The following is a 13182-nucleotide window of genomic DNA, read 5'->3' as shown; positions in this document are numbered from 1 at the left end:
AACAGGCTAAAATCCTGGATCAAGCTAATGAAGATGTGCAACGAAAGAAGCTATGCAATCATGATCTTCTCAAATTGAAAGAGGATGATAAGTTTATTGTAGATTTTCTCCCACTAAGTAACTACTCCCTAAGTCAGTAAGAGTGAAAATATGAGTGCCCTGTGTGATCTAAGTTACTAACCTGGTAAGAGAAATAGGCCACAAATCAATTTATGCTTGGTATTTCTTTCAAGGGAAGGAACACTGCAATTTCAGGAAAAAAACTGGCAATTCTAATATGTAGGCTACTCTCTGACTTTCTGACTGGAAAAAAACATTATTATTAGCACATCTGAATAAAAGGTACAAATTAAATAAAGCCCATTTGGGGGCAACTGGCTGGGTCAGTCCGTAGAGCATGTGACTCTTGATCTTAGGGTTGTGAGTTCAAGCCCCACAGCGGGCACAGAGATTTCCTTGATTTGTTACTAGCTTTTTAGATATGGTTCTGGGTATAATCTATTCTATTAATAAAAAGAGCGTATTATTGCCCAATCCTTCACAAGTATGTCCCTAATAAACTTCAAACCTGAGTTTTGCAGTAAATTATTTTATACAACAGTAAGGTTTTTTCCTCATGAGCCACCATTAAACTCTCTTGCCTAGTGAAAGATATTCTGATAGTACTTGCATCATTTACTCTGTTCTTTAGCCTCTGAATCAGCTGTTAATTGGTTAATTTGTATGACTTCAATAAAAAAAGAATATTTCTTATTTGGGGATAAGTTTATGGGCACCCCAGTTAAAAATCATTGCCATATAATAAAAATGTTTGGGAATGAGAAGGGCTTGGTGCACGAATAGTGCAGAGAGAATAAAATGCGAGAGCCACCAAAGTAGACCATTCTCACAGAATCTACACCTTAAAGTTACTGGAAGGAGGTTGGGGGGCCTGGGCAGCTCAGTCAGTCAGGAATCCAACTTCTGCTCAGGTCATGATCTCTTGTGCTCTGTGCTGACAGCTCAGAGCCCGGAGCCTGCTTCGGATTCTGTGTCTCCCTCTCTCTGCCCCTCCCCCTGGTTGTGCTCTCTCTCTCTCTCTCTCTCTCTCTCAAAGAATAAACATTAAAAAAAAAAAAAAATTACTGGAAGGAGGTTAAGGTCAATAGAAATACTTATATTTTTGTTACAGAAAATAGAAAGCATCCTTATTAGTATGCTAACTTCATTGCTTTATAATCAACAAATGTGGAATCACAATCATTACCAGTTAAAGTTACCTTAAAGGAAAAAGTAAGAGCACTAGGTAGGTCAAATGACCACTGAGCTACTATAAAGCATGTTATTTATATATTTAAAAAAAATTTTTTTTAATGTTAATTTTTGGAGAGAGACATGGCGTGAGCAGGGGAGAGGCAGAGTGAGAGGGAGACAGAGAATCTGAAGCTGGTTCCAGACTCTGAGCTGCCAGCACAGAGCCCAACGCAGGGCTCGACCCCACGTATTGTGAGATCATAACTTGAGCCAAAGTCGGATGGATGCTTAACCCCAGGAGCCCCAAGCGTGTTGTTTATATTGTTCAGAGCATCTCTGTGCCTCAGCGCTTTGCAACTTTCTCCATTAAAATATTTGATTACAATATTTGCATACTTACATAACATGTGCATACTTGAGTTATATTTGTCAATCAGTGGTTTGAAAAGAACGTGACAAAGAAAAATAGCCCTTGTTCAGGGCAAAGTGCACATGAAAACAGTCATTCATCAGTGAGAAAGAAATCTCTTTATGCCCATATTTTGCCCTGATAAATATTTTAAATTTTTTTTTTTAAGTTTGTTTATTTTTGCAGAGAGAGAGAGAGAGACAAAGAGAGGATGAGTGGGAGAGGGGCAGAGAGAGAGAGGGAGACACAGAATCCGAAACAGGCTCCAGGCTCTCAGCTGTCAGCACAGAGCCCGACGCGGGGCTTGAACTCACGGACAGCGAGATTATGACCTGAGCTGAAGTCGGACACTCAACCGACTGAGCCACCCAGGTGCCCCTGCCCTGATAAATATTGCTCTGAGCTTATTTTCCTTTTCTATAAAAAGTATAATCTAATAGAAAAACATATTTATCCAAACTTCTCATTGAAATCTTTAGACATATATCTGCTTGAACTATTATTAGCTCAAAGTCCAGGCTTTCAACTCACCTAGAAGAAATTTAACTAAACTGAAAAGTACTACAACCTAATAAATAGATAATAGTCTTTCAAATTTAACAATATTACTAACAAAATAATTCTTGGAACGGATCTAGAAGAGAAGAATCATTTAAAAAAAAAAATCAAGAATTTTTAAAAAGATTGGGCACCTGGGTGGCTCAGTCAGTTAAGTGTCTGGCTCTTGCTTTAAGCTCAGGTCATGGTCTCATGGTTTATGGGATCAAGCCCCACTTCTGGCTCTGCACTAACAGCGTGGAGCCGGCTTGGGATTCTCTATCTCCCTCTCGGCCCCTTGCCTGCTTGTGCTTGCATGCTTAGTGCTCTCTCAAAACAAACAAATAAATAAATAAATTTTAAAAAGACAAACCAAATATGCCCCAGTGTAATTTGTTTTGCCTATATTTACTGTTTGAAAACTTACCTATTGCCATGAATATTTCATTTACATTCATTGATGTTTTAGCTGATGTCTCCATGAATAATAAACTGTTGTCATCTGCATAGGACTGTGCTTCCTGTTTATAGAACAAAAAAATGAGATAAATACTTTGCACATACTATACCTGCCTTATTTTTGTTATAGAAAAAGAGGCTTATTACTACTCCAACTTGACTACCTATAATCAGCAACTGGGTAATAAGCAATTACTACTAAAGGTAATAGGATACCTTTCTTGTAGGATACCTTTTCAAATTTCTTTTTGCCTTAACTTCTTGCACTATTCCATTCTGATTCATCTGATCTGACATTAAAATTTGATTTCAAATAGTGAGTTCCAGAGGGTGGAAAATTCTCCTATTCTAAATATAAAAGTCTCTTCGATCTCTATAGCAAATTTTATTTATGCTCATTACTCACAATGAAGACAAAGGGAATCCTAGTATCTAATACTGGCTTCAAACACTAAATGGCTAACAATATTTTGAGTATGTCATGAACCATTCCTTTAAAAATTACTATATTTTTGTCATGCTTTACATTTTACATATATTATTGCCTTTAAGCCTCACAGTTGTGAAGAGCAACCACGTATCTTTCCAATTTAAAGAAAAAAAATGAGGTTCCTTTGAATTGTGTGAGAGGGCCACTTTTGTCTATAACTTAACTGCTCTATCTCCCACACTCTATGCTGGGGACGAACCATCTCAGGGTAGTAGATACTATACCTCATAGGACTGTAACCAGAATTAAATAAAATCACAATTGCAATGGTAGCAATATGCTCAGCTTACTACCTAATGGTGCAAGAAATAGTAGTTCCCTTTCAGTCCATGTACTCCACCAACAGCCATCATCAAAGACAATTATGCCACCACTGATACTATACTATATATATATAGTACACACTATATATATATAGTATATACACATACACACACTATATATATACAGTATAGTATGCAGTGTACAGTTTCTACTATATACCACATATAGTAGAGAAACTAAAGAGGGAGAGAAGAGGGAAAGTTTAAAAATGTCTAACTAGGGACATTTGTTTTAAATAATTTTACTTTAGGGGTGCATGGGTGGCTCATTGGTTGGGTGTATGACTTTGGCTCAGGTCATGATCTCATGATCTGTGAGTTTAAGCCCCACATTGGACTCGCTGCTGTCAGAGCAGAATGCACTTGAGATTCTCCGTCCCCTTCTCTCTCTGCCCCTTCCCTACTCATGCTCTTTCTCAAAAATAAACACAGGTAAGTAAATAAATAATTGTGCTTTATTTTGCAGAAGGGAACATTCTTAGTTAGCTAGAATAAATAACCTGTAAGTGGATTTTTGAGCCTTCATTTTTGAAGGCCCTTTTAAGAACCACGTAGTATAAGCTGTATGTGTATATGTGTATGTATGCTAATATAAACATTGGCAGATAAATAAAAAAGGTTAGGAAGGATACTAAAGTATGTGTGGGGGTGGAGGGATTAGGGTAGGAGGCAATCAATAATCTTTTGCTTTATAGATTTCTGCACTATTTGTGAAAAATCACTTCTTTTGTAATTGTTTTGATCAACAAAATCTTTGAGAGTATTTATATATTACAATTATGTGAAGATATTTAAAAATTCAGATTTGTCATGAGAAGCATTTTATTACATACAGTAGATCAACATTTCCTTAAAAAATCGATATTTTCTATTATTTGCATGGCTTTAAAATAACTAATTCAAGTGTAGATACAGAAGGAAAATTTACAATACATATGTGCCTTCAAACATACCTGGAAATCGACAGCTCTTTTATTTGCAAGGTCAGCCTTGTTTCCTGATAAAGCTATTACAATGTTAGGACTGGCTTGCCTCTGAAGTTCTTTAACCCAGTTTTTGGCTCTGGCAAAGGACTCCTGGGAAACAAAGAAACAGCTATTTGGCACAGGGTCAAAAAATGGTTAGGGAGAGTCTCTGTAAGTAAGACAAAGCTACAAACTCTTCAATGTAACTCGGAAAGAAGTGCTTAGGATTATTGTATTATTTGAGACAATTTCATCTTTTTTTTTTTTAATCAGTTCTTCCATCTCATGAAAGCTTTGGCAGAAATGTCATGGTTGGGTATCGAAAAAAAAAAGTAAAAAAAAAAACTTTTCTCTAATTGAAATTCTGAATACAAGAAATGTATAGTCAAAGTAGTTTCAGTGTAGAATACATTTCTACTTACCTCATTTGTGATATCATATACAACTATGGCTGCTTGTGCTCCTCTGTAGTACATTGGTGCTAGGCTATGGTATCGTTCTTGACCAGCTGTATCCCATATTTCAAACTTTACTGTTGTGTCATCAAGACACACAGTTTGGGTTAGAAAAGCAGCTGAAAGAAGAAAATGTCTGCAATAAGTTTAGCATCATTTCCCCCCTAATATTTTCACAGTATAGAAACCACCTGGACATAGGATACACTGTACATGCACAGTTAATAGTGGCTTTAGACACCTGAAAGGTCTGTGCTTCAAAGCTTGATATACATACATGCTTGTTAGACCTTCATAGTAAAATCAGATTCAAAGATTTTTCTATATTCTTAAAAAGTTTATTGTAACACTAAATAGGTTTAGTAACATTTCTTAAATCGCTCTACACATTACAAATTTAAGAATTTTTAAATTTTAAAACAGTTCAAGAAATATACACTGATATTCTTGAAAAACTGCAAGGGGCGGGGAGCTGATAGAGAGGACGGGCATACCTATTACTACACCACCTACATTGTCAACACCACGCCCCCTGCTCCATTCTCCTGGTATTTATTGGCATAGTCTGATTTAGTTCCAGTCCTTTATGACTAAGTATTTTTTGTTATGATGTTTTTCCTTCAAAACATGATAAAACTTTAATTTTCATAATCGTTATGAACTCAACCTAAACTTAATTTGTTAAATTCAGATTCAATATTAACTCCTGTTTCAGTCCTTGCCATAAGGACTTTTTGCATATGTGCTCTTTCATCAGTTCTTTTCTTAGATTTTAACAAGAAAGTATCCTTTTTTTAAAAAAGTAATTTCTACACCAAACATCAGGCTCAGACTCATGACCAAGAGTTGCAAGCTCTACTGACTGAGCCAAGTAAAGTATTATTTTATGGAGATATTTTTGCTTTTAAGGTTAAGAAGTTCGCTGTCCAATCTTGCAAATTACATATCATTTATTTTCTGAATTATTTTCATAATCCTCTTAGCTCTAGAAATAAACATCAGGAAAAACACTGTAATGGATACTTAAAAAAAACGAAAAGAAATCGATTCATAAAAGGTAGTTTATAATCAAGTGAATTGAACTTTAAAATATCAGTTGTTAGGGGGTGCCTGGGTGGCTCAGTTGGCTAAGCATCCAACTCCTGATTTCAGCTCAGGTCATGATCTTATGGTTCCTGAGAGAGAGCCCTGCATTGGGCTCTGTGCTGACAGTGCAGAGCCTGCTTGGAATTCTCTCTTCCTCTCTGCCCTTCCCCCACTCATTCTTTCTCTCACTCTCAAAATAAACTAAAAATTGTTAGAGTAAGTTTCTAAGTGTAGCTAGCTGCACTAAAATAAAGATACTTAGAACCAGACCTACACTTAGCCATTTTTTAGCAGCATGCTGACATCTTACAGTTGTTTTCCTTCGTTAACTTTGGTAATTAATCCTCTGCTACTCTATCATTCATTATAAATTAGTATGCCCTTCCCTTTTACTTTCAGCTCAAGGTGTGATTATTCAACTTTCTCCCAAACTGGCAAAGAATTAAGTTATAAAATTTTCTAAAACTCTGGGGTGCCTGGGTGGCTCAGTCCATTGAATGTCAGACTTTGGTTCAGGTCATGATCTCACAGTTCATGAGTTCAAGCCCCGCCATCAGGCTCTGTGATGACAGCTTGGAGCCTGGAGCCTGGAGCCTGCTTCACATTCTGTGCCTCCCTCTCCCTCTGCTCTTCCCCTGTTCACACACTGTCTCTCTCTCAAATATAAATAAAGGTTAAAAATTTTTTTTTCTAAAACCCTGTCCTATCATGCAGGAGAATTATGATCCATTTCTGTAAACTGTAGTTTATCTAGTGATGTCAATTTTTCATAAGTGATTCACTAGTTAGTATCACATGTGCTGAATAAGCCAAGTCTAATTAGATATTTTATTTTACCTTAAATATAGTATTTATTTTTCACTGTATTTTTTATAAGGTCAACTGGTTGCTGGCTTTATATTAGCAACTATAACCTTCTCAGTTTTATAAATGTCATAATTGGAAATATCTTTATCTTAAGCAGATTCTAATGAATAGTTCTGTGAATTCTCAGAAGTAGCTAATCATAATTAAAATATGTTCTAATTCATTGACCTTAACATACAAAATTAGCAAAAATATTCCATTTACTTAAATCCTGTATATATGGTAAAGGACACCAAAAAAAGCAACATGTCACTTTTTCAGTCATGAAAAGTTCTTCTGCAGAATCAAAAAATATTTTTAAACACTTAAGCCTCAAAAACAATACTCCTTTTTTTCATAAAATGAAAAAAGGAAAAAGATGCATCACAAACTATAGGCTATTTCTCAAACTATACTGTTTGATGCAACTTGGAAAAAAAAAACTGGATAATTTGCATTCAGACTGTTTTCTCTTTTCTATGTTCACAAATACACTGGGAGTAAAAACATTCATTTACACTTCCATAAATCACCTCTAGGCTCAGAGACATAATTAATAGTTATGCTGCCTTAAAGGAAATATAATCTGAATCTCAAACCAGTTAAAGATATTACAAAAGGCTACCAATCTTTTTTTAATAAATGCATGTACAAAAATGACAAATAAAATACAGGCAAGGAAATTTCAACAAATACATTAAAACAACAATAACCCATAACTGTAGATTCACAATCACAAAGCACTCACACCAGCAGGCTAAAAAAGAAAAACCATGTATTTAAATAAATGACAAAAGGGCATTTGAGGCAATATCCATTCCTAATATACATGTAGGAATCTTCCTTAAAGTTTATCAAGTGTCTATTTTAAGCCTGAAATTAGCATTTTGCTTAATAGGAAAGCACTTAAACAGTCTCTCTAAATCTCGAAACCAAACAAGAATGTCCACCATCATCATTATTTATTAACATTTCAAATATCCTTATAATAAAATAGATTATTGTGGGGTGCCTGGGTGGCTCAGTCGGTTAAGCGTCCGACTTCAGCTCAAGGGCTCAGGTCCTGATCTCGCAGTTCTCGTGGGTTCGAGCCCCGCATCGGGCTCTGTGCTGACAGCTCAGAGCCTGGAGCCTGCTTCAGACTGTGTCTCCCTCTCTCTCTCTGCCCCTCCCCCACTTGTGCTCTGTCTCTGTCTCTCAAAAATAAATAAATGTAAAAATAAAAAAATTAAAAAAGATTATTGAAAAGAGATTATTTTTAAGAGGCATGACTGACAAGGAAATCCAAAGGCATTAACTAAAAAAGAACAGATAAAATAATGAGTTGTTTAAATGGGCTAGAACAGATCAAAGTCAACAGCCTTACAACACACTGGCAATAACCAGGGTTTTAGTTGTTATGCTTGGAGGAAAATGGATCCCAATTATATTAACAAAGAACAAGAACAATCAATTCACTTAACTCCTCTTAGCATCCTTCATCACACCCTATTTAATAGCCCCCAACTCTGTGCCATGAACATTTTCACATTTTTGATAAACACTGATTTATGTAATCTTTTTCTTCTAGACTAGGAGTCTCTTGGGAAATTACTGTTAGCTATTCTTCTCCATACCCAATAATAAAAATCCCAGTTCATATAAATATTCAAAATGTTTGCTAAAAGAAGTTCATAAAAGATATGTCTATTTTGGGGGTATCTTTGATAACATCTGAATAGACAAATAGTTCCCAAATGGGGAAAAAAAATAGACATTTCAAAAGGCCTCGCTCTACCCAAGTTATTATATAACTAACACAGTACCAAACAAAATACCATCAAGATCTCTTTAACTTGGTTAACACCATACTGTTATTCATGTGCTATGATAGAGCATAATGATGGGGGTGGAAAAAAAGTAACAGTATTAAGAGGCCAGGGGGATGCGGTTTTAGGGTACATCAAAACCACATTAAAACAATTAAAAGTGCTGTAGTGCCACAAGAACAGAAATATTACGTTATGGGACAATTCAGCGTTATTGAAACATTACATACTGCAAGGCCATCATGATTCCCTAATGTTCGCAAATTTTCAAATACCTCCCCCATAAAACTTAACTTCCCCCATAAAACTCAGTGAAGTACAGCTGACATCTTCAAATCCTTAATGCTTCTAAAATCACATTGCTAATCATTTGTAAAGTTATAAAAATAAATCCTGACACTCAAAATATACACTACTACATCGATACTGTAGCAACATTAACCACCACCAACTTACCTTAATCTGCACAACCACTTTAATTTATCCAAAACGTCTATTTTCTGGCTAAGAACCATCACTTTCTTAGACCTCTTCATTTTCTCTTCACTTCATCACCAGCACTAGCAGTTGGTTTTCTTTTCGGGCCCATATTTCACAAAGAAACAGCTTTTATCACTTCGAGAGTTACTGTGTACGCGACGACAAGTAGAGAAAAACAAAGCTGTGTTGAGATGTGGGTGCTGGCCTGTCTAATAGGCTCCCTCTTTGAGCTACAAGATCAGTTCCTATTGGTAAGCCTGGCAGCAAGCAAGTAACATTTCAGTTTCAGCAACACTACAAATTAGCAAATCACAGACCTTGCAGTCAGCTGAGATAGCTGAAACTGTAAATGTTAAATCTGCAAATACCAAAGGCCTATAATGTGCAAGACCTTCATAAATAATAAGCAAGGAAGAGACACTGCAATACAATGAGCCAGGGGAAAAATATCCAAAGCATTATCCGGATAATAGCATTATCTAAAGGTTAATAAATCAGAGTTTAATCTAACAACTAAAATGATTCTACATGAATTGAACAGAAGGGCATAATAGAGAAAAACCAAGGAACCAATAACACCCCAACCCTCAACTTTGTATCAAATCTGATAGAAAAGGATTATGTTATTAGAATTGACCAAAAATCCTATATGACTATCAGTTTGATTACATAAAAAAATTTGAGATTTTATCTGCCAACATGTATCATACACCCATAACACAGGGATGAACACATTTTTGGAAAATTTCTACAGTGAATATTAAAGGATTAAATTTTAATATGTAGATAGCTCATATAAATCTTAAGCAAAACTCCCAAAGCATCAAGGATAAATGTGTAAAGAAAATTCACAAAAGAAATATAACCTAAGAAAAAAAAAGTCAACATCACTAGTAACAAAATCATCCTTACAGCAAAAAGTCGAAAGAAAAGTTATTTTACTTCCTTATGAAAAAAAAAACAACCTTGAAAAAGTGTGGCAAAAACTCACATTGCTGGTGATATAACTGTTTTGAAAATAATTTTGCCAACATGTAGCAAAATAATGAAAATGCTGACACTTGTTAATCTAGTACCTCATGGAATCTCCAAAAGATGGTATGGGGAGCAGGAGAATAGGAAGAAGAAACCTTTAGAAAGAAAGAATTTTGTACTTAACAATTAGAAACAACCGAAATGTATAAATGCAAAGGTACTGGTGACTTCATAGGTATTAAATAGCAATTACATTAAAAATGGTTATAAAATAACCTTTAATTGCCAAAAAGTAAAAAAAATATATATATATATAAATTCCTGGTAGGTATATGGTACATCTATGTAGGAACATGACCAGAAATGCACAGAAAAAACTAAAATAACAGTAGTCTCCTCACAGCAGAATCATGACTGAATGTTCTCCCTTATACGTAGTGGATTTGAGGCCTTTCAAAACTGAAAGGTAAGGAATAGAATTGCTAGAGAGAAGGGTCTTGGTTGAGGTTCTCAGAAGCAGATCATAAAATCCAAGTTAGAGACTGTTTGGGAGTGATTTGCAGAAGCAAAGTGTTTTAGAGGCAAGGAATTTAATAAATGAGTTCAATGGATCTGAATCAAACTCCAAGATGAATATCCAATCAGGGAGAAGGATGGCAGGAATTGACCGAGCAGCATCAAGAAGCAGGTACCAAAATTATCAGGGTAGAAACTGGCTTGTTGGGAAGAGTATCAATAGCAGTAATTGAGTATAATGGATTTTCTCAGATAAGCACTGACTTCAGATAATAAAATTGTACACAGAGAAGAATATACGGAAGTCTAAAGCTAACAATAGGCAAAATAAAAAAACTAAGCCTATTATTTCCCATTAAAATCATATTGCATTGTGAGGAGTACCCAGTAGATTATGACAGCAAAAACCACGTATTCAGGAAAGAGTTACATTTCAGTTAATGTAAGAAACAGAAGGGGGATAAAAAAAGACTAGGGCAGACAGGAAAACATACAGTGACTAAACCCAAAAAGAAAATACTCCAAAAGCCTGGCAACAAGGTAAAAAAAAAATGAAAAAAAAAAAAATTTTTTTTTAATGTTTATTTATTTTTGAGAGAGAGACACAGCATGAATAGGGGAGGGGTCAGAGAGAGAGGGAAACACAGAATCTAAAGCAGGCTCCGGGCTCTGAGCTGTCAGCACAGAGCCCAACATGGGGCTTGAACTCACAAACTATGAGATCATGACCTGAGCTGAAGTCAGACGTTTAACTGACTTAACTTTACCTAGGTGCCCCAAGCTAAAAAAAATTTTTACTAGACGAGTACTATGTAAAAAGATGGCAATATTTCTAAAAGCAAATCCATCTTATGAGATGATCTATAAATCACTAATCACATAAGATTCATTCTTAATCAATGAGCATCTAATAAGAGATTGATATTCAGAATACATAAAGAAATCCTACAATTCAACAACACAAAACCCCAAACATCTAATTAAGAATTGGGCAAAGAAATAGACATTTGTCCAAAGAAGATATGCAAATGACCAAGAAGCTAATGAAAATGCTTAACATCACTAGTAGGAAAATGAAAATCAATACCACAATGAGACACTAGTTCACACCCATTAGGACAGCTATGATCAAAACAACAGAAATCAAAGAGCTGGCAAGGATATGGAAAAATTAGAACTCTTGTGCACTGATGGGAATATAAAATGGGGCACTACTGTGGAAAATGACAGATTCTTCAAAAATATTAAGCAGAATCACCAGATGATCCAGCAATTCCACTTGAGTATACACCCAAAAGATGTGAAAGCAAGGACTTCAACAGATACTTGTATACCAATGTTCATAGCAGTATTTATTCACAATACCCAGAAGGTGGAAGAAAACCCAAAATCCACAATGAAGGATCAACGGAAGATAAGCAGAATGTGGTCTTTATTATACATATGGTGGAACATTATTCCGTTGTAAAAAGGAAATTGACACATGAGAATATGGATGAACCTTAATGACATCTTAAGTGAAATAAGCCAATGACAAAAAGACAAATAGTGTATAATTTCCCTTATATGAGATTCCTACACAGTGAAATTCTTAGAGGGAAAATAGAATGGTTATTTGCTATGGATAAAGGTGGGGGAGAATGGGAAGTTATTGCCTAATAAACAGAATGTCAGTTGGGGAAGATGAAAAAGTTCTGAAGATGTTCAGTCCTGATGGCTGCACGTTAATGTACTGAATGTTCCAGAACTGTTACTTACTTTTGTTACTTTCATTATTATTAACGCTTATTCATTTTTGAGAGAGAGAGAGAGAGAGAGTGTGTGTGTGTGTGTGTGTGTGTGCGCGTGTGTGTGTGAGCGGGGGAAGGGCAGAGAGAGACAGGGAGACACAGAATCTGAAGCAGGCTCCAGGCTCTGAGTGGTCCGCATGGAGCCTGATGCGGGGCTCAAACTCACAGACGGAGAGATCATGATCTGAGCCGAAGATGGACGCTTAACCGACTGAGCCACCCAGGTGCTCCTATTTTTATTTTTTTTAAATGTTTAAATTACAAACTTTATGTCATGCATATTTTACAACAAAAAACATCCAACAACACCTAAAGGCAACTGCTGCTAAATGAATTGCAATCTTGGAAAATATTTAAGGATACCTAACTCTTTTAAAGGAATCTACTAACCAGGACATAAGCTAGTTACATGTTACCTGCTGAACATTACCACAGTAGTATTTCTGATACCAAACTATGAATATTGTTTTTAAATTAGTCTTAAGAATTTGAGTTTGGTTAGTATTAAGTTAGGGCCCCAAACCTGAACACTCTATGATGGGACTGATAAAATCAGTAAATGAACCTTCAAGGCTAAGAATCTGTGCTTATCCCACCACAGGCCCAAACCTTATAAAGTCTTTTCTCACCAGATTGGATTTATATAACAAGGATGTATCAAATAATAAACTGGGAAGCAGAATGAACACATTACAAAGAGGAAAGGTGAAGAAAGGGGAGAGGTTGTGAGAAGTTACTAACTAGTTTTCAGACAAATGTTCTCCAAGGAACATCAATACAGAAAAAGTTAATGAAATTAACTTAGCTTTA

General features: G+C 35.6%; 1 protein-coding gene across 3 annotated transcripts in view; it reads right to left on the bottom strand.

Annotated features, from left to right (window-relative positions):
* RAB5A (RAB5A, member RAS oncogene family) overlaps positions 1–13182 on the bottom strand; it is a 29903-nt gene that overhangs the window by 2994 nt on the left and 13727 nt on the right. For 2 of the 3 annotated variants that reach the window (XM_015079495.3, XM_027061940.2), the window contains exons 3-5: positions 4839–4990; positions 4405–4527; positions 2607–2700 (exon numbers count right to left, since the gene is read on the bottom strand). In XM_015079495.3, the coding sequence (XP_014934981.1) occupies positions 2607–2700; positions 4405–4527; positions 4839–4990 (369 nt within the window). Of the gene's footprint in view, positions 1–2606; positions 2701–4404; positions 4528–4838; positions 5008–9067; positions 9239–13182 lie in introns of all 3 variants that reach the window. The other variant, XM_053221503.1, reaches the window with a different exon arrangement.

This window comes from Acinonyx jubatus, chromosome C2 (genome assembly GCF_027475565.1).
Source record: "Acinonyx jubatus isolate Ajub_Pintada_27869175 chromosome C2, VMU_Ajub_asm_v1.0, whole genome shotgun sequence".
NCBI lineage: Eukaryota > Metazoa > Chordata > Mammalia > Carnivora > Felidae > Acinonyx > Acinonyx jubatus.
Note: the sequence above shows the minus strand (reverse complement) of the source record. Positions and strands in the feature narration are given on the sequence as shown.